This window comes from Xiphophorus maculatus, chromosome 17 (assembly GCF_002775205.1).
Source record: "Xiphophorus maculatus strain JP 163 A chromosome 17, X_maculatus-5.0-male, whole genome shotgun sequence".
Lineage (NCBI taxonomy): Eukaryota > Metazoa > Chordata > Actinopteri > Cyprinodontiformes > Poeciliidae > Xiphophorus > Xiphophorus maculatus.
Window position 1 is genome coordinate 19,250,189 of NC_036459.1, and position 24,072 is coordinate 19,274,260.

General features: G+C 39.9%; 2 protein-coding genes across 5 annotated transcripts; both read right to left on the reverse strand.

Annotated features, from left to right (window-relative positions):
• Nucleotides 1–63: 63 nt before the first annotated feature.
• On the reverse strand, nucleotides 64–12,472 carry msrb3 (methionine sulfoxide reductase B3). 4 transcript variants are annotated; one of them, XM_023350550.1, is made up of 7 exons: nucleotides 12,297–12,472; nucleotides 10,376–10,490; nucleotides 4,983–5,091; nucleotides 4,637–4,714; nucleotides 4,426–4,454; nucleotides 4,038–4,135; nucleotides 64–1,700 (listed from the first exon to the last, which is right to left on the reverse strand). In XM_023350550.1, exons 2-7 carry the CDS (start codon nucleotides 10,476–10,478, stop codon nucleotides 1,539–1,541), a joined length of 579 nt encoding a protein of 192 aa, XP_023206318.1. In that variant the 5' UTR covers nucleotides 10,479–10,490; nucleotides 12,297–12,472; the 3' UTR covers nucleotides 64–1,538. The 4 variants fall into 4 exon arrangements, with proteins under 4 accessions (XP_023206318.1, XP_023206319.1, XP_023206320.1 ...); XM_023350551.1 differs by lacking the exon at nucleotides 10,376–10,490 and adding an exon at nucleotides 8,822–8,975 and having other exon boundaries at nucleotides 12,297–12,469; XM_023350552.1 differs by lacking the exon at nucleotides 12,297–12,472 and adding an exon at nucleotides 8,822–8,975 and having other exon boundaries at nucleotides 10,376–10,465.
• Nucleotides 12,473–13,741: 1,269 nt separating this feature from the next.
• lemd3 (LEM domain containing 3) lies at nucleotides 13,742–23,183 on the reverse strand. The gene is made up of 13 exons (XM_023350394.1): nucleotides 21,859–23,183; nucleotides 20,716–20,756; nucleotides 19,885–19,954; nucleotides 19,523–19,596; nucleotides 19,309–19,388; nucleotides 18,090–18,235; nucleotides 16,529–16,630; nucleotides 16,355–16,457; nucleotides 16,122–16,285; nucleotides 15,560–15,641; nucleotides 15,349–15,454; nucleotides 15,184–15,262; nucleotides 13,742–15,111 (listed from the first exon to the last, which is right to left on the reverse strand). The coding sequence occupies exons 1-13, from the start codon at nucleotides 23,141–23,143 to the stop codon at nucleotides 14,951–14,953; spliced, it is 2,493 nt and encodes an 830-aa protein (XP_023206162.1). The 5' UTR covers nucleotides 23,144–23,183; the 3' UTR covers nucleotides 13,742–14,950.
• Nucleotides 23,184–24,072: the final 889 nt, after the last annotated feature.

The following is a 24,072-nucleotide window of genomic DNA, read 5'->3' on the forward strand; positions in this document are numbered from 1 at the left end:
ATAAAAACACTTCACAAATTCCCCTGGGAATTAGTCAAGTACTAAATAGTATTAAGAGTGTGAGACTTTTTATGAATATATTTTATTCACCAGTTTGATGAGGTGTTCAGATGAAACTGTAAAGATAAAAGTGGCTAAACTTAAAATCAAAAACACAAAATATTTCTGACCTAAAAAGGCAGCTCAAAACCCATTTAGTGTTCCAATATGCTTCACACTGAAATCAAAAACTTGCATAGATATTTCATTACTCTTCTCAGTGCAATATCATTCAGAATTAATCTAATACAAATCAGAGAAATTTAGCGTAACTAAACCCACAGATCCACAATTTGCAGCCATGGCACAAACAAAGCCAAGACTTAAGGTTCTGTAATGTAAGATCTGGCTGTTAACAGATTCTACTCATGTTTTAAGTTCAAATCAAAATTCAAAAATATGTTATTGATTCCAAAGGGAAATGAAATGTTGTTGTAACTTACATTAATTCAAGATTTTTTGGAATTTACAGAGAATCTTAAGAGGCCTCTGACTGAAGACTCTGTTGTATGACAGACTCACTCAGAGAAGGCTTAGGATTGTTTTAAAGCATAATTATAATTATGTGTTTAAACAACGGAGTAGAAAAGTGTTTGCTGGTTGAACCTCCTTTCCTTTCTCTTCACCCTGACTGGATATGTTAACACAGCTGAAGACAGACTGTCTTCATGTGGATCTGAACATATGATGACGCACATCATATCCAGTGAACATATGGATATACGCCAGAAGAAAGATGCTTCATCATCTTTGCTGTTGTGTCCGTCCAAAAACCCTGCCTTCAAACCTCACTCTACAGATTCCTGCAGTAATGTCAAACGCTAGCTGAATCTGTCTGGAAGGCTTGTTGTTAGACACATATGGATATATTTGTGAAAAGAGAGTACAGCATGTGGATCTAGCACAGCTAAGATAGAGAAATAGAGTTTAAATAAAACATTTCCTGACTTAAATCTATTCAAATATTACAGAGGATGAAAATCGGGTACACAAGGAAAAATGCTATTTTTAAGTGACTTATGCTAAGAATAATGGTAAATGTAACATAACCTAAAACTCCTTCATCAATACTTGCCTCTCAAACTCATGATGCATTGACTTGTCCTGAAAAACATTACATGAGCATACTGCAATGCCAATACTGAGCATCCACAGCCTTCCTTTAAAAAGTATTTTTCCGTTTCCTTTCTGTAAACACACCAGAACCCTAAAGGATCTTCATTAAAGCATTAAAGGGACTGTCACTGGTGGCTGCGATTGGTTACTATGGGAACCACGGCCATGTTGTAGAAATCAGCAGATGAGTTATCCCTCTAGTGCTCTGGTATATCACCACTACCTTAGATTACAGTTTCAAACACTGTCAAAATATGTCAGTTTAGCTACATTCATTAACTTTATTGGTGTTTCGTTCGGTCAGCACATCAAAAACAAAGCATCTTTTTAATGAGCTGTTTTGACTTTCCCTAACTGTTGCTGGCAGGCAGCCAGCTGCGCTCCTATAGGTCAACCTTCCCGCAAGTGGCAGCGCCGCTGGAGGCCGAGGCGCCACCCTCAGCCGGGCCTGCGGCCTGAAACGCCAGGGAAGCAGAGTTGATGCAGTAACGCTTTCCAGTAGGTTTTGGACCATCGTCAAACAGGTGACCAAGATGAGCTCCACACTGAAACACAGGGACATTAAGCAGCACTGAGCAACCTGTGTGGAACCTCCAGCATACTTTATGTCTGAAGAAAACATTTGCTGAGAATCAGAACTATATAAACACAACAAACTGAAGAGAAAATGATTTATTTTCAACCAAGAAGTAGTTTTCTGGTGGGAACATTTTTTTTATCATTACAGCAAATGCTGGAATGTTGGATGAGTCTCTGAGGTTTTAAAGCCTCCTTACCATCACCCTCATCTTTAGTTCAATCCATAGATCTCCAGTCCAGATTCCAGTTAGGATTTACTTTGACTGAGCCACTCCAAAACATCGATATTATTTCCATTGCAAAAAAATTGTTGTATGCTAAATTAAAATGTAGGCTGAATTTAAAGATTAATTAAAATAGTACTCAAATGTAAATCTAATAGTGTCAGGATCTGCGTTTTCTGTGTTCATTTAGAGTTTTTTGTGTCCTTGAGTTTCTTCGTTGTCCTGTCCTCCCCTTGATTGTTCCCAGGTGTGTCTCGTTCTGTCATTACCCTCCCATGTATTTAACTCCACCTGTGTTCCTTGTTCCTCGTCGGGTCCTCGTCAATGTCTAGTCTATTCGTTGTCAGTGTGTCCTTGTGCCTGCTGCTCGTTGTTTGGACTGTGTTGTTCTGGACTTTATCCATTAAATCACCATATTCATCTTACCTGGGTCTAGTGATGGTGAGATGAAGCCTCATGAGGCATTGAACCACTTGAGCCAAATGGTTCGAGAAAGGGTTCATTTCTTGAGGCTTCATGTGCACACGAAACCACCTACTGGCCAGGTGTATAATCACAGCCAGCTGTATCTTAACACGTGTGATGCATTGAATTTTTGTCTATTATGGCTCTTGGGAATGACTTCACAAAAGGTGTAGGACAAAATCATTTGTCTACATAAATTATGTATACACATATGTGTATAATAAAATATTGTTTGAATGTATCCTCTGTGTGTAATTATTCCCAAAATAGTAGTGTCATGTGATATGACATGTTGTGTAATAAAGTTTTTCTGTGACTCTAGAAAAATGGCATGGACTTAATCAGGCAGAGGACAGTGAAAGTGCTTGTGGAACTAGGGAGGGGGTGGTGAATAGGCTAATGCTTGTGTAACTTGGATGATTTCATGCATTTTTATTAAGAAACAACAATTTCTCCACAGTTTTTGGTTTCAAACGATTTCTCTTTTTTGACACTACATGGATGAGGTGTTATTATTGTACCCCAACTCCTTGGAGCACAATAAACACCTCACCTTTACAGAAAATAAGAAACAGTGAAAAATACAGTTCCTCATAAGCAAACGTAATGCATCTGCAAATGTTCAGTTCACCTTACCTTGTTAGGGCTTATCAATTCGAAATCGAAAGAGGAGGGGAAATCCTCCTCTTTCTCGCCGGCTCCATCCTTCTCCTATCCTGTCCTCGTGCTCCTAAATCTCCTATCTATCTATCTATCTATCTATCTATCTATCTATCTATCTATCTATCTATCTATCTATCTCTCCTAAACTCTCCAAACACACCAAACTAACTGTCTCAAACTAAATAACCATTATCCAAACGCTGCTATCCAAACTATCAAAACTCTATCCACTCTCTCAACTGACCGCAACTCGCCTACAACAACCCACATTTTGAATGGAGCCTGTGGGGTTTCTAAAGTTGTCAAACCCCGCGCCAACATCTGAGCCACTTCCCGAAGCAGTCACGTGGTACAGCCAGGCAGCGAGGCTTCGGACGTCATCGTTTTCGGCTCCTCCCCTAAATGAAGCAAGCCTCGATACGCGCTTTACGGAAACGCCCCCTCCATTACTCGACACACGCCTCGAAGCCTCGGCACATCACGTCACATCACTACCTGGGTCCACCACCCCTCACCGAACCATTTCATGACAAATAGAGGTATGAATAATTTTGGACATAACTGTGCATACCTATTGGACAATCTTCTCATTATAATTGTGATGGTATACATACAAGCACTGCAAATTGACAAATATTGTATTTGATAAGTACTATTTTTTTCTGTTTATTAATAATAAGTATGTATGTTAAAACTGTAACATAATGAAGCACTTTCAACTAGAAATTAGAATAGTTATTGGTCTTTATGTTGATGTTCTATATGAGAGCGTAGATTTACACACATTGCTTCATCACATACACCCCACCCCACAAACACAGCGTCAGGGTGAGGGATGAAGTGGGATTTAGGCTAAAAATGATTTTGAACTGATTTACTTTATGAAGTAAATCAGTTTACTACAAGAACTTTAAGGAAACTTGATAAATAAAGTGGTGTGTTGCAGCTCACCTGGCTGCAGGTAGTCTCCACTCTGTGTAAGCCGAAGGAGAAATCATCAGCCAGAGAGACGGACTCCTCCTTCAGCAGGTCAAAGAAGGACGGCCAGCCTACACACGGTTTGTTTAAGAACACAAGAGGAATCTTGGGATAAAAACCTCCACCTCCTTCCAGATTACATTTCACACTTCTGTCTTTATCAACATATGGCATATTAATACCATATATCTAGAATAATGAGTCACATATGACACCTGAGGCTTCACAACAAGGCTCCATTAGAGCTTCAGCTTGTTTTATATGAATCAGATTCAGTTATTGAGCAGTAAAATAAATAACTACAGATGGAAATGAGGGAGTTCAGACAGTTGGACAGAAATCTGACAGAAGTTCTACTCACCTGATTGTGAGTCAAATTTAGAATCTGAGCTGTAAAAGGAAACAAAAATAGCTCATATATAGCAATGGTATTGTTTTGTCTTATGATCTTTTGTTACAAAAATAATCCTCTGATTTAACTGATTTTTTATAACTGTACTGTGAGCTTTAATCCATCTGTTGGGCAAGCACAAACACATGGGCAGTCAGGTGTGGTGTACAGAGCTCCTCACCTGAAGAGAGGGCCCCCACAGACAACACAGTGATAGATTCCCTCATCTTTATGGTATGTGAACTCCCCAGTAAAGGCACTGTGGGAAAGGAAGTATTAATAAATAATAACAGCACAAAATGATTCAGTAGTTAGTAATGTGGTACCATGCACTGTAGGATTATTATCAGGCTAGTATAATATAATCAGATTCTACTTCCACCCTGTACTTCACCCAATTGCAAAATATCTATTGGAATAAAATTCAAGCACGCAGTGAAACCTGAGATCTATTCCAGGGCAATTATAAAATTAAAAAAAAGACTGATTTGTGACTTGGCAGAGAACCAAAGCTCTATCTTCCCAACCTCTCGGTTCCTCTCTCCTGAGTGACATGGAACTGCTTTGGGGTGAGGCGTTTCCTCAGTTCCTCCTGAGGGAAACTCACTGGCCAGGTCTTCTTACTCCTACAGGCTCCTGTGAATGAAGACAGGAAAAAAGTTCACTACAGATTTCTTCTGAAGCCCCAGAAGAAGAATCAATATGTGATTTGCTTATCTAACTACAGTACAGACCAAAAGTTTGGACACACCTTCTAATTCAATAGGTTTTCATTATTTCCATGACTATTTATAAGGCAAGAAATCCCACTTATTAACCTGACAGGGCACACCTATGAAGTGAAAACCATTTCAGTTGACTACCTCTTGAAGCTCATCAAGAAAATGCAGAGTGTGTGCAAAGCAGTAATCACAGCAAAAGGTTGCTGCTTTGAAGAAACTAGAGTATAAGGGCTATTTTCAGTTGTTTTACACTTTTTTGTTTAGTGCATATTTCCACATGTGTTATTCATAGTTTTGATGCCTTCAGTGTGAATCTACAATGTCAATAGTCATGAAAATAAAGGAAACTCATTGAATTAAAAGCTGTGTCCAAACTTTTGGTCTGTACTGTATATATAAAGCATCACACACAGAATCTTATCCACTGATCAGCCGCAAACTGAAAACCTTCTGCTGAGAACACCTGCTGGGACGCTGGCAGCAGATCCTTATAAGATGCGAGTTTGTTGTTCACATGAGTAACTTTTCCACATTTATCACTTTAGAAGTACAAACTTAAACATATTTTATTTAGAACTTGGGTGATAGCCTAACAAGAAATTGTATATTGATATGAAGTGGAAGAAAAATAATACCTTGGAATCCAAAGCTTTTTATCTTTAAAAATCTGAAAAGTGTGATGTGTGTGTGATTTCAGTCCCCTTAATGCTAATATCCCAATATAAAACTAAGTGCAACTAATTGTCTTCCGAATGCAGCAGTGTGTCAAAATGTAAAACCTCAGCAGGATGAGCAATGGGTACACCACACACGCACCCCCACACCCACGCACGACATGCGGTGTGTGTTTCTGTAGGTCTGCAGTAGACTGCAGGCTAACCATGTTTGGATCAAGAATTTCATGTTATTTCTGACATTGTCGCATTAGGATAAAACTATGTTGTTCATTGGTTTCCAGATGTGGCTGATCAGTAAATTAAAAAAAATAGCCATAATGTTACAATTGGTCTTGCACTAGAGGTTTTTATCACTTCCTTCAACCTGCACATAGACATTTTTATATACATTGAAGTTGTGAACGTCCTATTAAAAAAAACTAAACAGACATTTAAAAAATGTGCAGCTAGACAATTATTTAAGAAAGTGACTTGGTGCATGCAAGCTGCAGCAAAGCCAGGCAGTTCATTACGCAGCTGAAAGTTTGGTCTAGTTAAAGGTTGACCTCACCAGTAAACGCTGAATTTAAAAGTAAATAAAGACCACCTTCCCTGTAGCCACTATTGAAGTGTAATGTTTGGATCCTAGGCCAGACAAGTCAAAAGCAACATCACATGGTTTAAGAGGACAGCAGAGTAATAAGAGAAATACAGTTTCACAAACAAAATCTACTGTCCATACAAACTGTACTTTGGCTTTACATCATGGGAGGCAGCATCCAAAATGTTAAATTAGATGGCTTATGCAATCAGAAGTATCTACAATGATGACAATTATACTGCCTTTAGTTCCTGTTTAAACAGTGTGTTCTAAATGTGACTTACATTCTGCTTCCAGAACTCCCTCCCTGGACCTTCCAGGTCCCCTCCAGGGCCCTACACAGTGCCCAAGCTAGAGCCAGGATACCCAACCCTCAACTCCAAGACCTCCACTGTGAGAGGCTTGAACTGTTCCCACTGGAGAATGTCAGGAAGATGCTAAATCCGCCCATGTAGTTCCTCTGGATGCACAGGAATCCAGAAGACCTACTCAGTGTTCCTACAGAGTCAACATTCACAGATTTTTCTGAAGAATGTAACTCCAAATTATCTGTGGAGAATCTGCCTATTAAGATTTTTTCATAGCTCATATCTACAATCTTCTAAAGAAAATGCAATATCCAATATTCAGACAAGGTTCTTAATTACATCAGTCTTCAAAAATTTTACCAATCTTTCTCTCCATTTGATAGGAATAGACTTCCCAAATAATGAAAAGTGGGATTCCTTGTAGTTGAAGTACCGGCAATGTTAGACAGGTGTTAGTATCCAGAACCAGGTAACTCTCTCTGCCCTTTCGGCCCCAACACCAAGCTGAACTACCTCAGAGATGTGGCCAACCCCGACTCTTCGGGACAGGGTTAGTCAGCCAGGTGGAGAACATCCTCAAAGCAGTCTTTGTTTCATCATACAAGATCAGGCTGTAGCCTATACTGGTGAAGTGATAGTAAAAGAAAGTTTCAAAAAATTCTAAAAACAAAATATCTTATGTGCTGGCACAATCACAAGCGCTATTTGAATCCCAAAAGAACATATAATGTATGTACAAACTATTTAAATCACGTGACTAAAACCTCTGATTCATACTATGAACAACTAAAACCTAAAATACACCAATACTGGATTTTACCCAAATTTTAACTGTCTTGACATGCATCTCTGTCAAAATGAAAACAGAGAAAATCCACTGGTTCTTCTCATTTTATTTTATATTTGTATTATATGTGGTTGTCTTTTCCTGCAGACTGGATGATGGGCTGCAGGTCCTGCTGAAGTATGAAGCATGCTGCTCCCTTGGGGTTTCTGACTCTCTTTCTGGAGAGATATGGTCAGTGCCAGAGACTGAAGTACAGCCCGGACTTCCTTCTGCAATTCTCCAGTATATTTAGCTTTCGACTCCACCAGCAAACCTGACAAATTGTCAAGTCAACCCAGATTCATTCTGCCAATCTTGCAAAAAACATAGTCTCTAAGGAACAAACCTGACTCAGATAAAACCCTTTCCTTGTTGCTCAGCTTTTTCCATGTGTCCTCTGCTGTTTTGATGATTCATCTTTGGTAGAGCTCTCCAAGCCTCTGAGTTTGGAGGCCCTCCTTGCAATCACCCTAATCTTTCACTCCCTCCTTATTCTTGGATCAGATTCAAGTTGGCAATTTTAAAGGTCTCTGCCTGTACGTACACGCTCTTCAAATTGTATAATTAGTTAGACAAATATGGAAAATGTTTTACAAAGTCAACTGTTAGTCTAGGTGCTGATTAGTGCTGGGTTAGTGCCAGAAAAAGTTCAGCATTGAATGGCGTTGATGGTTCTAGGACAACTAGTTTAACATTTTGTTTGAATATTTGGAAGATGCTAGTTTGTGATTGGTTACAGTCAGAACTTGGATCAATATAGCTGGTCACTTCTGATTTTAGAGGCTGTTCTTGTCCAGACATTCATCTCTATCAATTTATCAAGAGGCCAAAAGACATCAGTTACCATCTAAATATTTACTGTTGCCTTAAATTAAGCCTGAAACTAGACTTTGTCCAAACAATAAATTATAATTGAAAGGCAGCATGTGAGTAAAATTGCCTTGCGTTCTTATTCAGCTTTTTAGATTCTTAAATTGTTTGATTTTCTTTAATCAGGATCTTTTAATGTTGAAGGATTCAGGGCAAAAAAATCCAAATCTAACAATTAACCTTGTCGGTTCATTTAGACTTGGTTTGGTGAACAAACAGGTAAGATCTCTGTTCTCTGAAACGACCAATTAAAAGCTAGAAATGGTTAGTTCAGATCAGTCTGATTAGAAAACAAACCAAAACACAGCACACCACTCCAGCAATGCGTTAACGTGTTAATGCGAGGCAGAGCCAATCAGACACACAGCACGCAGTCAGTGGACCTGAGGGGAGACTGCAGGACCTCAGAGGCACAGGCTGACTCTTGGTTATTAGATGCAGCAGATTGAAGCCCGACATGGTTGCTGGAGAAAAGGCAGAGCCCAACACAGAACTAGAATCAACCTGCCCTCAGCAGGGCCACAACCCAGGTCTGGACTGGATGAGGGACAGAATGACAAGGGAAAACAGGATCATGAACAGCATTAGAAACCAAAACCAGGCTGCTGGATCACTGAAATCCACAGTGTTGATGAAGGTTCTGAAGAGGATTGGTTAAAAAGGACACAGAAAATGGTACAGTCACTTATTTGTTCATGGTTTACCATGAAGATTGATTCTGTTTCCAGGCTTTGTTGATCTTACCTTCTCACTTCCAGCTATGGTTTGGCCATCATTCAGTGGAAACGTACACAACGGTTGGCAGCAGCAGTTTTTGTGCTGACAATGCATTATTGTGCAGACTTATCAGATCCAAGTTCAAAAATAACTTTTTTAAAGTTTTCTCTAAGAAATCTTCTCATCATAAAATGAAAATCCTTGGAGTCCAATAAAATTGTGTTTACATGCTTACAAACACTGATCAGGAGATTCAATCTGCTTTGGTTGTGAATTGACTCAATATGAATAAGATTAATTGAATATTAGTTAAAGAATGTATTCCACCTTAACAGCTGTATCTATTATATCTCTCTCTTAGGTGAACCATAATTAAATACTTAACTTAATTTTTCATCAATAGGACTACATATTGGATTGTAGTTAAAATTGATATTTAAATTTTGTACGTTTCTGTCAACTATAACTGCACATTTATTGTTTTTTGTTTGTTTTTTTGATGATAATCTAATCTTTGTAATTGTTAATCAAAAAATTAAAAAATAATAGCAATTCATAAAATGGAGTATGATTGTATATGTTGGGAAAAAACAGAGCAGAAAGCTGGTTACCTTTTGGCTCCTTTAAGGTAAAGTATTTACTTCATATCCTTATTTTGATGTTTTACTGTAATCTGATGCAGTGCGACCTTCTGCTGAGCTCTGCCTGGGAAAATGATACTTCAGATTGGTGCCAAAATAAAAAATAAAGTTTGGAAAGAGAAAAATGTAGATATTTACTGAAACGTTTGGTAACAATTTATTTGACAGGTTGGGAATAAGACTGTCATGACACCGTCATAAACGTGACATAACACCTGTCATGAACATGAATAAGTCTTCATGAATATTTATGACTGTTGTCATAAAGTGTCATTCGGTAAATCATGACACTTTTAATACAAAGTTGACATTATTCAAAATGTCTTTGTTATGACAACTTGACATTAACCAAGAAATCATGATCTGACATAAATTTGTTATAAAAGTATGGTTCCTATTTTAGAAATATTTAAGATTCCCCAGCTCTACTCCTGATTCTCAGCACCGGCTGGTCGGAGCTTCCACTAGAAAAACTATTTCATGTTTTATATTGTCATTTTAGACTGTTATGTAAAAGTATTACAGTCAACATTGTTGTAAACAAAGAGCATATTTTCGCACTTAAATCTATTACTCTACCTAGAACAGCTGCAGGCAGAGCAGAGGGGTAGGCTGTGTTGCTGGCTTGCCCAAGGGTACGATGCAAGGCCAAGAGGAGCCCATGTCTAAGGAAGACAGCCATAAACCTGTGACGCTACAGACAGAGAGATACTGATCACTTCTGAGACATTAGACAGGAAAAAGAACTGAAGTGTTGCAAAGCAGATTTCTTTTCCCCTCACTGTGTTCATATACACTAATAGGTCAGTCCTGTAATCTACCAAAGCTCATCAACACCATGAGATACTAAACTGAAGTATGAATCATTTTCCCAGAAAAGCTCAGCTGTGAGATTTTTACATGCACCCACAATCAGACGATTGGGAAGCATCCATTCAGTGGCTTTCTCGTCACAATATAAAGTCTGGCATGAACCAGAGGCAGATGCACTAAAGTTTTAAAAAGTTGCGTTTTGAAAATAGAGAAATTCTGCTCCTATGGTTTAAAAGTCCTTTTAATGCAATGCCTTCCCAGGCTGTATACAGCATCGGGCAAAATAGAAGGCACTACACCTTCAAAAGGAAGTTTTTATTTTTTGTATATACATAAAAAATATATTAATAATAAACTAAGAGATCTGGAGAAGATCTGAGGAGTGGACCAAAAACCCATTGATTGCAATAGTATATTGCAATAGTATATTGCAATCAATATAACAAGAATAGTCAGAATATCTGACTATTCTTGTAGTCAGATATTTTTTGACTACAAGAAATATCTGATCTGAAATTATAAACAAAGGTTTGTGTAGCAAATATTAAGTTCTCATTTTCTATTGTATCAAATGCTTATTTCATAGACCAAAACACCAATTAATTATTGGAAAATCAAATCAATGTTATTTTTCTGGATTTTACTTTTAGGTCCCATCTCTCATAGTTGAGGTGAACCTAAGCTGAAGCTTACAGACATCTCTATTCTTTGTTAGAAGGGAAACGTAGAAAATCACCAGTATATAAAATACTTTTTCATTACATCTAAAACAATAACTTAGCCCAAGTTTTTAACACCTTGAAAGGGAAAAAATTCAATGGCTGTTAAAATTGTCATGTAGGATAAATACACAAAAAAAGCTATGCTATTAGCCAATTACATTTTTGCGCAAAAAATGTCTTTTCAGATATACTGAGTTTATTTGAATTCTTATCTTATTCCTCTGCATAAGAAAAGTCTTTATTGTTTTAAGCATCACTTTTGGCTACTGGGCAGCAAACTATGTGCTTCTCTAGGGTCAGAAAGGGCTTAATGTCTATTTGGCCTCTAAAGTCACAGCTGTCTTATAAACAGTCATGTTTATTTTGCAACAACCTGCTTGTATTTTTGTATTATCATGCCAGTCTTTAAGCCTCGAGCAGCTACTTGCTGTTTCACGAAACTGCTGTACAGTATGCTCTTTATAAATAAAGGTTTGGGGCGGGGGAAGTCATGGTAGAAACCATAAATACGTAGCTTGGCTAGACTTTATGGCTAAGTTACGTACTTTAACACCGCAGCCATATTGGAAGGACGGGTCTATTGGAACTGCTGTGTAACCATACGGGACATATTTCATTTGTGCTCATGACGATGTCATTTATTGTCTGACAAGCAGAACGGTTCCTGAAAAGTAACGCCTACTAAACAAAAAGCCCTTCTCAGACGGGCTCGACTCAGCAGATCATCTGGACAACCAACAGATCCTGAACACCAGGACAACCAGGTCCCTGCCTGTATTCAAGCTCCGGGTTTCATAATAAAATTTTAAATTATTGCAGTGTTATCACCAATTAAATTGATGACAAAAATGTGAAATACTGATTAAATAGTCATTTACTACAAATATGTTAATCGTTTAATAAAACGCCCCGGTTTGTTGCTCTACAAAGCTAGTTTTCGGCGTAAAACAAGATAAAAATCATACCAGAGAAGAGCAGAAGCAGGAGCAGCACGATGTTAGCTGGTAAACGTCCAGTTTCTGCGGCTGATAAGCCTTGTTTAAAGCGGTACATCAGGTGGAGTTCGGATGAACAGACACAGAGTTTCTGACCAACAGGCTGAGTCTGAGTGAGCCGAATGTCAAGGCACCAACACATTACCTTATATGGGCACAAATGTGTTTAGCTTCCGCTTTGGTAAAGAAGCATATCTTCACCAAAGTACATGTGCTCAAATGGATTTGTGCACATCATGCATGTTCTATGTGCAGCAGCAACATCAAAAATAGCAGAAATATTGATTTACAGACACTTTCAAACTTTATGTACATACTGCCACCTACTGTACAAGAGTGGAAAAACTCTTCTTCATGTTCTCTGAAAACAGTCCTGGTTGCTGTTTTTCATCTGAGCTTGGCTCAGGTTTCTTCCTGTCAACAGGGAGTTTTTCTTTTCCACTGTCACTACATGCATGTTCAGAATGAGGAATTGCTGGAAAATTAATGACACAATGCCAGGGATTGTCCACTGTGGCCCAGAGAGGCCCTTTGGATCTCCACAATTAAACTAATGTTTTCAAATATGAATGTAATAACAAATTCAAGTTTTATCAGTTTTTCATTGAATAATTGTACTGAATTTCCTCAACATTGAAATTACCAATAGCATTTTATATGTTCCTTCAAACAACTAAGAGAAGATCATTTCCTCAAAGATTGACTGCACATATAACATTTACAGCAGGGTTGCAAAAGTAGTAATCTTTTTGTTTGGTATGTTTTCACCAGTGGCATTTTCTGGGTTGACTGTAGAGGTTCCTTGTCTTCTGTATGGACCGCTGTGCCATAGAGTCCCACAGGTGTTTTACGTCTAGTCAAAGACCTGCCCCTGTCCTCCAGTGGTGTCTCAGAATTTAGAGTTCCCTGGAAACAAGTCTCTGCTTTGACTGTTTTCTTCCCAGGCTTGTCCTTTCGTGTTCCATTTGCTTTGGATTTCAACCCAACAATATTTTTTATAAATATAAGAAATGTGTAGATCTTCTGGACAATTTGGTTTTTCTTCAAGAACTATAACCAGAAATGATGGCTCTTTAAAAATGACGATGTCCTATATTATATAAAAAACTGGGAGGTTTTTTTTTCAGAATGTGAAATTTGTGGTTAGGGTTAGGCAAAAATGGCTCTTTGGCTTATGAAGATGGAGAGTTGTAAGAACCCATTGGATCAATAAATAAGAACTTGAGTTCTAAGTGACTTGAAATTACATCAATTGGTCCTGCACAGATAAACTGTTTTAATTCTGATTAAATAGAAGAACTTATCTGCAGCCATAAATGCCAGCATAATATGGGATGCAGTAAAGAAACACAATATTCATATAGGAGTTCCTCTAAAAATGTCCAATCCTTTGTAAGCGTTCAGATGGTCCACCGTCAAGCTCTAAATGTTCATTTATTTCTCAAAGTGTTCACTTTATTTTGTCTTAAACATCCTGACAATCCTTACAAAGCAAGTGTCAATCATTAATGAAAAACATACAACAGGTCTAGTGACATTAAAATAGTACATAACCCTCATTAAAAATGAAAATAAATAGAACCTTTTGGTTTAATATCAAAGGAAACTTCTACAAAACGCCAACTTCCAAGTTTCCAAACTAAGAACTATACGTCTGCCTCATTTCTCCTCTAAACAATTTCAATATTTTCTATATCCGGTACATTCTCTAAAGCAGTGCCAGTTCAAAAAAAAAAAAAGCACAATTTAAGGCACAGTTGGATCATCTGCAGCAAACCATCACTGCAGCAAGCAAACGCAAAATATGAAAACTATATGCACAATTTTACACAGCAAAAACTGAGTCTGATACTGTATTATCTGCATTAAAAACAAGCATCAGCTCACGTCATGTTTTAGGAGTACAAAGGTGCAGCAGAAACAGGAGACTGGAAGCTTCCAATGCTTCAGATGCTTGCAGTGTGTGGGATACATGGAGTTCAGTTCAGTTCCTTCCATCAGAGTGCTGACATCGTGGTTAAGAAGGAGTCACACTGACTCTGGTGGAGAAGGAAGTTTAATCTAATCTAATCTAATCCTGTACTGTGAGTGTGGGTGAAGGGAGGAGTCAGGTGGTACAGACTCCACCCCTTTGGGAGGTCAGATGGAGCTAAAGAAATGATGGAGTTTTCCCAACATGCTGGAATGCTGCTGTTGCATAATCTCAGGGTTTTCCTGCAGATGCACTCAGTCTGCTGACAGGAGCATCAGGATGTGTGCTCAGATCATCAGCCTCTCTCTCTCACAAAGACACACACACACACACAGAAACACACACACCATGGTGGAAAGCTTGTGCTTGTGCAGAAGGATTCCCATTTTCCAGTAGCCAGGATGGAGGCGGTGATAAACAGAAGTGAACAATGACAGTGTTGCACTGAAAGCTTACATACATACATGACTCCACTGTGGCAATGAGCGATGGAAGAGAACAAAGATAACAATAAATACTCACTTTGCTTTGTTTTCAATTCTATGACACTTGAAATATAAAGTTGATGTTTTTAAAAACTCTGCACCACTGAACAGCTTGTGCTGCCGCCTCGCTGCGGGGCCACAGTTCTATGATACAGGGAGGGGCCCTCTCAGGAGAAGCCTGAGGAGTTGGGGCCCCCGTGCTGCAGCGGGCAGGAAGCCGGGGTCTGGTGGAGGCTGGACGCCTTCAGGGGCACACTGCAGCCCTGGGCCTGCGGGAAGCGCTGGTGGTACCGGTCCAGACGCAGATACTTGACTGTCACCAGCTTACCTGCAGGCAAACACATCACTCTATAATACAGAGACACACACACACACACACTACTTAATGCATATAACTCACCATCAAACCAGGAGCCATGCAGGGCTTTGAACGCTTTTCCTGAGTGCTCTGCAGAAAGACACTTCACATAGACACAGCCCTGTGGAAACACACAGTAAGTGGAAGAGAACCACAGAACCAACCCGCTTCAGAACCAACACGAATTAATGACACCACACAGCTCACCTCTTTAGAGTTCTTATCAACAGAAATATGGACAATGCCGTCATTGTCACTGCATTTCTCCAGGATGGCTTCCTGGATGGCCAAGTCCCAGCTGTCACCAACCTCCCTGCGCACGCACACACACACACGCACACCCCCACACACACACTGAAAATCTGCACACAGGTTGGGGTTGGAGAGCCTTCGGTAGTTCAATCATGGTGGTACTTACATGTCTGGATCAAACATGTTTCTGATCTTCAGACAGGGAGTCAGACTGTTGGGTGGTGAATTCCTCCGATCCAGAGGGAATGCTGGGAAAAAATACAAACATGAGACCAGCATTCATTTCCTGGCTGTAAATCAGCCGCCATGCAGCGGTCTGCTGCAGCTCTAAAACTTTGACAGAATCAGGCTGGCAGCAGCATGTCTCTGCATGCTCTCCTGTTATATGTCTCTATAGGAAGTGACAACATGAGGAAAGGCAAACCCTGAGGACGCTGACAGGTTGATTCAAAATAACTATTTATCAAAAGAGGGAAATTAATTGCTGTTGTAACTGAGATCATCTAAGTCAGGGTTTTACCCAGAAAACTTGCTAAGCCTGTTGGTCGGGCTGCCAGATTTTTGTATTAAAAAATGTTACGTTGACAGGAAATGTAAAATATTACCAGGTAATTATGTCAGTGGAAGACATTGTTGACAATGCTTTAACACCAACTATAGAATCTTCAAAGCAACAAACAAAAGATACAATAAAAGAAATAAATAAATAAATAGCAGCAGCATGGTACCTTTCCCCTGCCACATCTTGGATTTGTCAGAGCTGAGGGGCGGCTGGATCCACCTCCACACCATGAAGTCTGCTCCCTTGATCTGCTGCGTCTCTGTCCGGATCCTGGACTCGTTAGCTGAGAGGAACTTCACGGCTCGCTCCCAAACCTTCTTCATCTTCCTCCTGAGGAGTAACTCGGTTAACCTGGTCTCTAGAGGCTGACGGACACTTCCTGCTGCTGTTGGAACTCACCGATCCTGGGGCTGAACCAGAGAGTCTCTGACATGGGGGATGGGCAAGTAAGGCTCCAGGTCCCGGTTCTCTTGGCACGCCTCACCGTGGGTCCTTAACACATCTGGACCACAACAGTTTACACTGATTTCTGCTTTTTGCTTCAACCTGTGACGTGAAGTGTGCTGATCTTACCGATGATCCTCTCCACCATGTCGTACATCTGCCTCGTCTCCTCCTCTTCTCTCCTCCAGCGATACTTCACGTAGAAGACCACACTGCACACTAAGCCTACAACTGCAGACATGACACTTTCATGTTAAGTTCACTCAGCAATACACCTGATACAAATAAGAATGTATTAAAATACAGGGTGGGAGTTAGCCCAGTTCCTGGTGGGAGTGGGCTGTGGAAGCAGGGAATGTGTGAAGTAGGGCTGGACGATATAAGTGTTTTGTATCAATTTATCGATAATTGTTGATTAGTTTTTGTTTCATGTATGGAGCCAAGAGACACAGCCGAGTGTGGGGATGAAGGAGGGGTTAGTGGGCTGTGATCAGATTCACTGTTGTCAGCTTATCCACTGTCAGCTGTATTTATCAATTTTTCAGGCTCCTCTAATGCCTTTTTTCAAAATAACAGCTACTGATAAATGTAGAGAGTCTTTTTCTATGTTTGTGGAGACTTTTACTGTGACATCACTGTGCAGCTCGGCTGTAGCCTGTCTGTCCTGAGCAAGCAGCGAGAGCGGCCATTAGCCTCTGTTAGCTTCTCATCCTTCCTCAGCACTGCAGTCAGTCTGACAGTCATCAGTTCAAGAAAATTTGCACCTAAGTAGTCTATTTAGATGGTCTATCAGCAAAAAAGGTTGATTTAGGGGTGAGTTTCACTTTAAGAATCCTTCAATTAGAAATTCAAATTCATGTTCTTCTGATGCGGAGCAGCAAATGATGTTTATTCTGTTTACTGTGTAGTTTTACAGTAAACAGTAAAAAATCTCTTGATGTCCAGTGTGCTTTCTGACCAAAGCCCTACTGTGGTCAATAAGTATAAATCAACAGCAGTTAATTAAATTTGTCATCATATTTTTTTTCCACAGATATTTGTGTGGTGTGTTGACATGAGCAGGTTATATCAGTGAAACAGGGGATTTTTCAAAACCAACACATAGAATATTGATGATGTTTTAAAGGACATTACCAGTTCTCATGGTCCCTGAATGCAACATCAGGGACTATGTTGTCCAGCTATGGTAGGGAGCTGTCTGTCATACCACACCTCATCACCCAAAACACAGCCAAAAGTATGAAACTGAAAAAAAAAAATCATACTCAAAAAATAAAAACCTTGAATCTGAAAAGCAGTTTTCAACATTTTAAGTTTCACATAGATTTTTTTATATTCAAAAATGCTTTTCTCAGTTTCAAATCTTTTTCAGTTTCAAACTTTTTCTACTGAACAAACTTTATAGTCTCACTTTGGCTCCATATGTTGTCCCACATGTTTTATCATTGACACATGGTATGAAGATGGTCGAAGTTAGCGTTTTAGCACGAGCTTCCACTAAATATCATGTTGATATTACTAACTAATGTTTATGATTAGCCCTTCAGAGTTATCATAGCTAACTTGTCAGTTAGCGGTGCAGACCACTGCTCCTATTGTTCCAGTGCTACATGTTTTAGATCTGATGTTACTTGCATAACTTTGACCTTCGTTGAACCTCCCAGAACTCCATGCGTTTGGGTCCACTCACCAACGGCAACAACCAGGACTTTGTTCATGACTGTGAGCAAAGCTCGGCGAAAGCGGCAGGTGAACGGCATCCTGGGATGCGTGGATTCCAACCAAGAGATCTCAGACACATCTGTCACTAGGTCGTCAGCTCGCTGCCCACTCAGCCTGGAAACACACAAGTCCATCACATGTTCACACCAAAAATACTTTATCTGTTGTGGTTTCAGTATGAAATGATTGCCTGGGTAGCTATTGTTTCCATGGTTTCCAGAGCTTTATTTACAGATACAGGACATTTGTCACTTAAAAGAGATTAAAGAACAGACCAGTTACACCTGACTGATGCATGTTGTACAGCCACAATCTCTCCTAGCAAAGTTATTCATACCGCTGGCAGATTTAGATTAAAATTTATTCAACCAATAAGTTGGTTTCTAATAAGTAATGAGACCGGCATCTCTCAAAAGATAAAATAGTAATTTTTATGGCATTACCATCAGTTAAAATGATTAATCCTGGACTGGATTATTCTTGACTGAATCTCAGGTTGTGATCACTACCACGTTCATTTCAGCGTAGCAGAGCTGCTGCAAACAGCAGTCTGTCAACATTAGCAAAGGATGGCGGTCTCCGTATGTCAGTACACTTTTCCAGAGAAAACATGATCGTCAACATGTTGATGAATAAACAAACATGGCCGCTCTTTATGCAAACAAGCTCAACGTTCAGGTTCTTTATTTTGAAATAGACAAAGGAGATGTTCATGTCTGTTATGCTGGAGTCGACACTTCTGCCTTTGTTTACATTTCACTTGGTGGCATAAAATAAATACCAGACTCTCTGACTTATAGAAAATTTGGGATTATAATAGTCAATTAAATATTCGGTCCATACAGAAGGAGGGAGAGGTTCCTTAAAAGACCATCGTTAATAATAATAATAATAATTAATTTTATTTATAATGCTCTTTACACCAAACTGAGATCTCAAAGGGCACATTCACACACTGATGGTGGTAAGCTACTGGATTATAGCCATGACTGCCCTGGGGCAGTCTGTCAGAAGCCAGGCTGCAAACAATGAGTGCTGAACGGGTATCGTAATGCCATTACCCCCTTATATGTTCTTATAATATAACTTTAAACATCAACATACATTTATACCCACAAGCAGCCCATGATGGCTAAAGATGAGTTGCTATAGCAACAGTCACATGAACATTTTCTCCACATCCTCACCTTATACCAACATCCTGACCAGCTCGGATGATCCACTCCAGAGAGACGTCAATGAAGTCTTTAAAGTCTCCATTCTGAGCCTTAAAAACACACAGTTAAAACCAAGACAAGTGAGTCCATCCAGGGTCAAACTCTGATGGCTTCCAATGTAAGCTTCTGATGCTCAATCAGAGCAAATCTGACCACAAGTCAGCATCTGATTCATGTCACCTACCAGTAAATACTGTGTGACCTGTTCTCTGGACAGACTCCTGCTAGCATACTGCTGCTCTCCACAGTCATGATGACCTGTGAAGCAACACCAGAGTTACAACTGAGTAACAGCTTACATTAAAGTACATTCTTTAGATGTATATATCATATAGTTCATAACAGCTGATGCTTATAGGAGGCAGTCATGGTTAATAAATCCTAAACTGGAACTGAAAATTTTGTTCTGAACAGAACTCAAGATTCATGGGACATTATTGTTGTGGAGTCAAAGTGTTGAGACAGATTTTAATAGCACTGGCTGTCTGTGTGTTATGGAGCATGTGTTCATATGACGCTAAAACTGAGCAATGAGTCCATATCTACCAGCAACGATGGCCAGGTGATCATGGAGGCTGAGCAGCAGCTTTAGGATCACGTCTTTTTCTGTCTTACTCTGGGAAAAAAAGGAACACTTGGTTACTATAGCAGCATACCATATAGAACTTTGTAACATTAGCTCTGTACCGACATGCCTATGACACAAACTGATCCTGAACACCAGCAGTATTAGATTTTTTAGCCAGAGGTTAAAAGAGCTCATTGGCTAGGTCAGCTGGAGATGGTGGTGGTCCGACCAATCAGATGATTTTACACTCAGATACGTAAAAACAATGCAATAGCAAAGCCTGCTTGAGCACAATATTTCTTAGGATTCAATAAATCGACACCGATTTCCTTCAGTTTGTCAGATCAGCAATCAATACTTGATGAAAAACTGATCTGTGCTGTGAAAAGGAGTGAAAATCAGCTCTGCCATGACAGAAACCTCCCTCCTCCCCAACAGGTCACGCCTCAACATGCTGTTAACATCAGTCTCCATACTGAGGCAAACTCAGCAACTTTGTTGCCATATTTAGCAACTTTTCAGACAACAAAATTAGTCATGTTTTTTGAAGGTTGGTAATCAGCCAAAAACTGCAATCAGTGCAAACTTAGATATGACGTTTTGTTGTGCATTCATAGTTTGCATATTAATATATTTGACCAATCGGATGGACTAACTGTCATTCACACATCCAATGTACATGTTTTGTGGTAAAAACAAGTTAAAAACAAAAAACCCAATCAAATTGCAACCAAAGTAAAAAGTTAATCTTTACTTTTTAACATTGTGGATGTCTGAATATATGTCATAAAGGAAGAAATGATACTTACATATGAGGAGTCAAAGTTGCTGCCAAACGGGTGGCTCTTAACTACAGCAAAGAGACAAGCAAGGATTAATGAAGATAAAAAGATGAAATCAAAAGTTAACCAGAACTATTTAAAATGTGTTCAGAATAAAAACAACTCGTGTAAATGTTTCTGGAAACTTTTTACGCGACATGAAAACTTTGATCGCTAAGCTGGTGAGCCCAGATCCAGTCTCTCACTGAGAGCCACCGCGTCCTGCTTCCCATCATAAAAAGTCATTTTAAGATCAAATAAACACAAAAATCAGTTTATAGATGATGACTGTTAGGAGAAAGCATCTGTCCAAATCACCCTGGTCCTGCAGGAAAACAGAATGAATCTCCTTGTTAGCCATTATTTGGGTTTCATTTCACCAGCCAGAGCCTGAAGCATCACTTCAACTGAGAGACATAACTAACACCATCAACAATGACACACATTCAGATTTTACATTATGTCGAGATACAAGAACTTTCTACTCCAGATGAAGTGTTGCCGATGAAAACTTTACAGAACTTTAAACGATGCTCAAAAACCTGACAGAGGCAGAAGAAGAAGAATCACTGGAAGAAGAGCTGAAGATTCCTCCAGTGAAGCAGCAGGTGGTCACAAGCAGTTATTACGATCTTTGTTAGCTGTAAGCTATAAATCAACCACACAATACAATACTAAACAGTGAACTTAACATATATTATATACAAGTTTCACTTTTGGAACTGAAAAAATACAGAAAAAGAAATTACTTTTCAGTATTCCTGTTGACCTGCATTTGTGGTATACTTCATAAACTACACCACTTTTTCATTTTAAATTCACCTTAATCTATATATTATATATATACTGCACAGTGGTACAGTAAATGTCCTTCCCCTGTGATTATCAATTTATATTTCTGTCAACATCAATAAGTTTTATATATTTATGTAAATGCCCTGCCTCGTGTAACAACTGGATTTTATTGTTGGATCTCCCCAGCTGATAGGAAAAACAAAAAGCTGCTGTGATTACTAATTGCAGCCAGTAATCCTGGGGTATTTTAAATTTAAATCTCTTTCACTCCAGCTGGTAATATGTCCCTCTCTGCCGGATGGAGATGGGCCAACATGAAACATTTTAGACACTTACTGACACCGTCTCCCCCCGGGGATCCCGAGCCCCTCATGCGGATGTACATGAGGCCGAGCAGGAGGAAGAAGAGGCAGGCTGCGGTGAGCAGGAACATGGACAGGTAGTGTGCGCTGAAGCTTCCGGAGGAAGGCTGCTCCTCTCTTTTAAACTGCAGCAGCAGCTCATCCTCCGGGGCAGTTGGCTTCTTCTTCTGGGTTCCCGGGCCATATGCGTGGTTCTGGACGGGGATGTGATTAGAGTAGCCCCCCTGAGGGCTCAGGGTCGAGCTGTAGGAAGCGCGGTAGCGCGGTCTCAGCGCGACGCTGGCCATGTTGCTGCCGGACGCCCCCTCCTCGCTGTTAACATGGTTGTTTTCCCCGGTGTTACTCCGGTGGTCCTCGCCGAGGGACACGTAGATCGACTTCCTGGGAAGCATGTGGCTCCGTAAACCTCCCGATGCGTCCAGGTCTCCTTTCTTCCCCCTCTCCTCATCCTCCTCTCTGCCGCCTGCCATGGCTCTGTTCCCAAGCGGATTAAGCGCACAGTTTTTTCCTCCGATACGGGACCCTCTGCCGTCTACAAGCGTAGCAAACGGTCCGCTTGTGTAAATCCGTCGTAGCTCCAAACTCCTCCGGTCTCGCTCTGGGCCTCCAGGGCCCCCAACTTCCTCCTCGTCCGAGTCTGAGTACTCTCCGGCTAGTTTGCTTGTGTTCAGGCGAGCAGCGCTGCGACCATTAACCGGGTGGGAATTCTGCACTTCATCATTAACGTCTTCGTCCCTGGATTCAGGATCATGCATAGATCTTTTACCAGTTTCCCAACCCAGAGAGGCACTTGTCTGTCCGTCTGGGCTCGGGAATGAATTGCTTTTCAGAGCAGTCCCAACGCCATACTGCTTCTTGTTAGCCTCGTTAAGAGGCGTAGCTGCTCTAATCTTCAGCTGTTGTTGTTGAAGGTGTGGGCTTCGGCTGGGTCTTTTCATGTGATCCAGGCCCTTTCTTTTCAGTGGCGTTTCCGCGTCAGATTCGTCAGAGCTGAAGCCGAGAACAGAGGACTTTAGGCCCGGTCTCCTGCCGGAGCTCAGGCGCCTGACGTCATGTCTAACTGGCCTTGGTGCCCCAGTGCTGCTGCTGCTCGTCCCGCTGACTCGGCCTTTACCCCGCTGCTGCTGCTGCTCCTCGCGAAACTTCTTCAGTTTCTTTAAATACACCGGACGTGTGTTTTCTGTGACTGGGCCAGGAGTGTAACCGAAGCACTTCAACTGGGAAAAAAGCTCCTCATCTGTTAACTGCGTCGACGCCATCTTTGGAGAGGAAAAAATGTCTGAAAACGTTCTTCTTCGTCCGTTTCCTTATCTATTGCTGTCGTCAACACAAAGCTGCATTACTGCCACCTACATTAGAATATATATTGTGTATTTGTTTATTAATAAATTATTTATGCTACTACTACTACTACTAATAATAATAATAATAATAATAATAATAATAAAATCAGCCAAAAGAGCCACCAGAAAGAAAAAAAATGTTCATCGTTCTCGTGAAAAATATTTATTTTGTAGGGATGTACAGTACCCAAAATTATTCACAACCCTTTCCTTCTCCTATTTAAAATGAGGCAGGGCTAATTGAAAAGATTGTTCAACAATTTAAAATGAGGATTCATAAAAAAAATATATAATTTACATTTGAGTAAAATTAGCATCTCAATAATCAATGGAAGAAAATGCTTATCAACATTACAGCAATTAAACCCTTCTTATAATGAGTGAATAGCTTTTTGTCTTTTTCCACTGGTACAATAATAATTTATCTTGAGGTTAAAATAAATCGGTGCCATCATTCTAATCTTTACCTCGCTCCACAGATTCTTGGTCAGACTCAAGTCAGAACTCTGGCTGGGCCACTGTAAAAACTTAATATTACTTGCAGTCAGAAGAAAGATGTTGATGAAATTAAAAAGATTAAGCCTGGCAGATTAATCCTAAATCTGCCAGGCTTATATGAAGCTTTGGCTTACCTAAAAATGAATGTCTGCTGAAGAAAACAATGAAATAAACTGAGAAATAAAAGACTAAGTGTATTGCTAGAAGGAGTATATCTATATATAAATATTTTTACATATTTTAACACAGTTGCAACCGGTTTAAATAGATAGAATGAAGACACATTCTTCATTCATTTAGACATTGACATTTTTCTCAATGTCTAAATTAACTTTAGACCATTAACA

Bases quoted from the DNA above. Each gene is read 5' to 3' on its own strand.
- msrb3 (XM_023350549.1), bottom strand. From the start codon at position 12,468: ATGTGTTGGTGCCTTGACATTCGGCTCACTCAGACTCAGCCTGTTGGT. The intron at 5,092-12,296 runs GTATGATTTTTA...CTTCATTCACAG, and splicing joins CCTGCTTCTGCTCTTCTCTG to GAGCCTGTAGGAGTAAGAAG. The intron at 4,715-4,982 runs GTTGGGAAGATA...CCTTTCCCACAG, and splicing joins CAGGAGAGAGGAACCGAGAG to TGCCTTTACTGGGGAGTTCA.
- lemd3 (XM_023350394.1), bottom strand. From the start codon at position 23,143: ATGGCGTCGACGCAGTTAACAGATGAGGAGCTTTTTTCCCAGTTGAAG. The intron at 20,757-21,858 runs GTAAGTGTCTAA...TCTTTGCTGTAG, and splicing joins CCCGGGGGGAGACGGTGTCA to TTAAGAGCCACCCGTTTGGC. The intron at 19,389-19,522 runs GTAGGTGACATG...TGTGTTTTTAAG, and splicing joins AGGTCACACAGTATTTACTG to GCTCAGAATGGAGACTTTAA.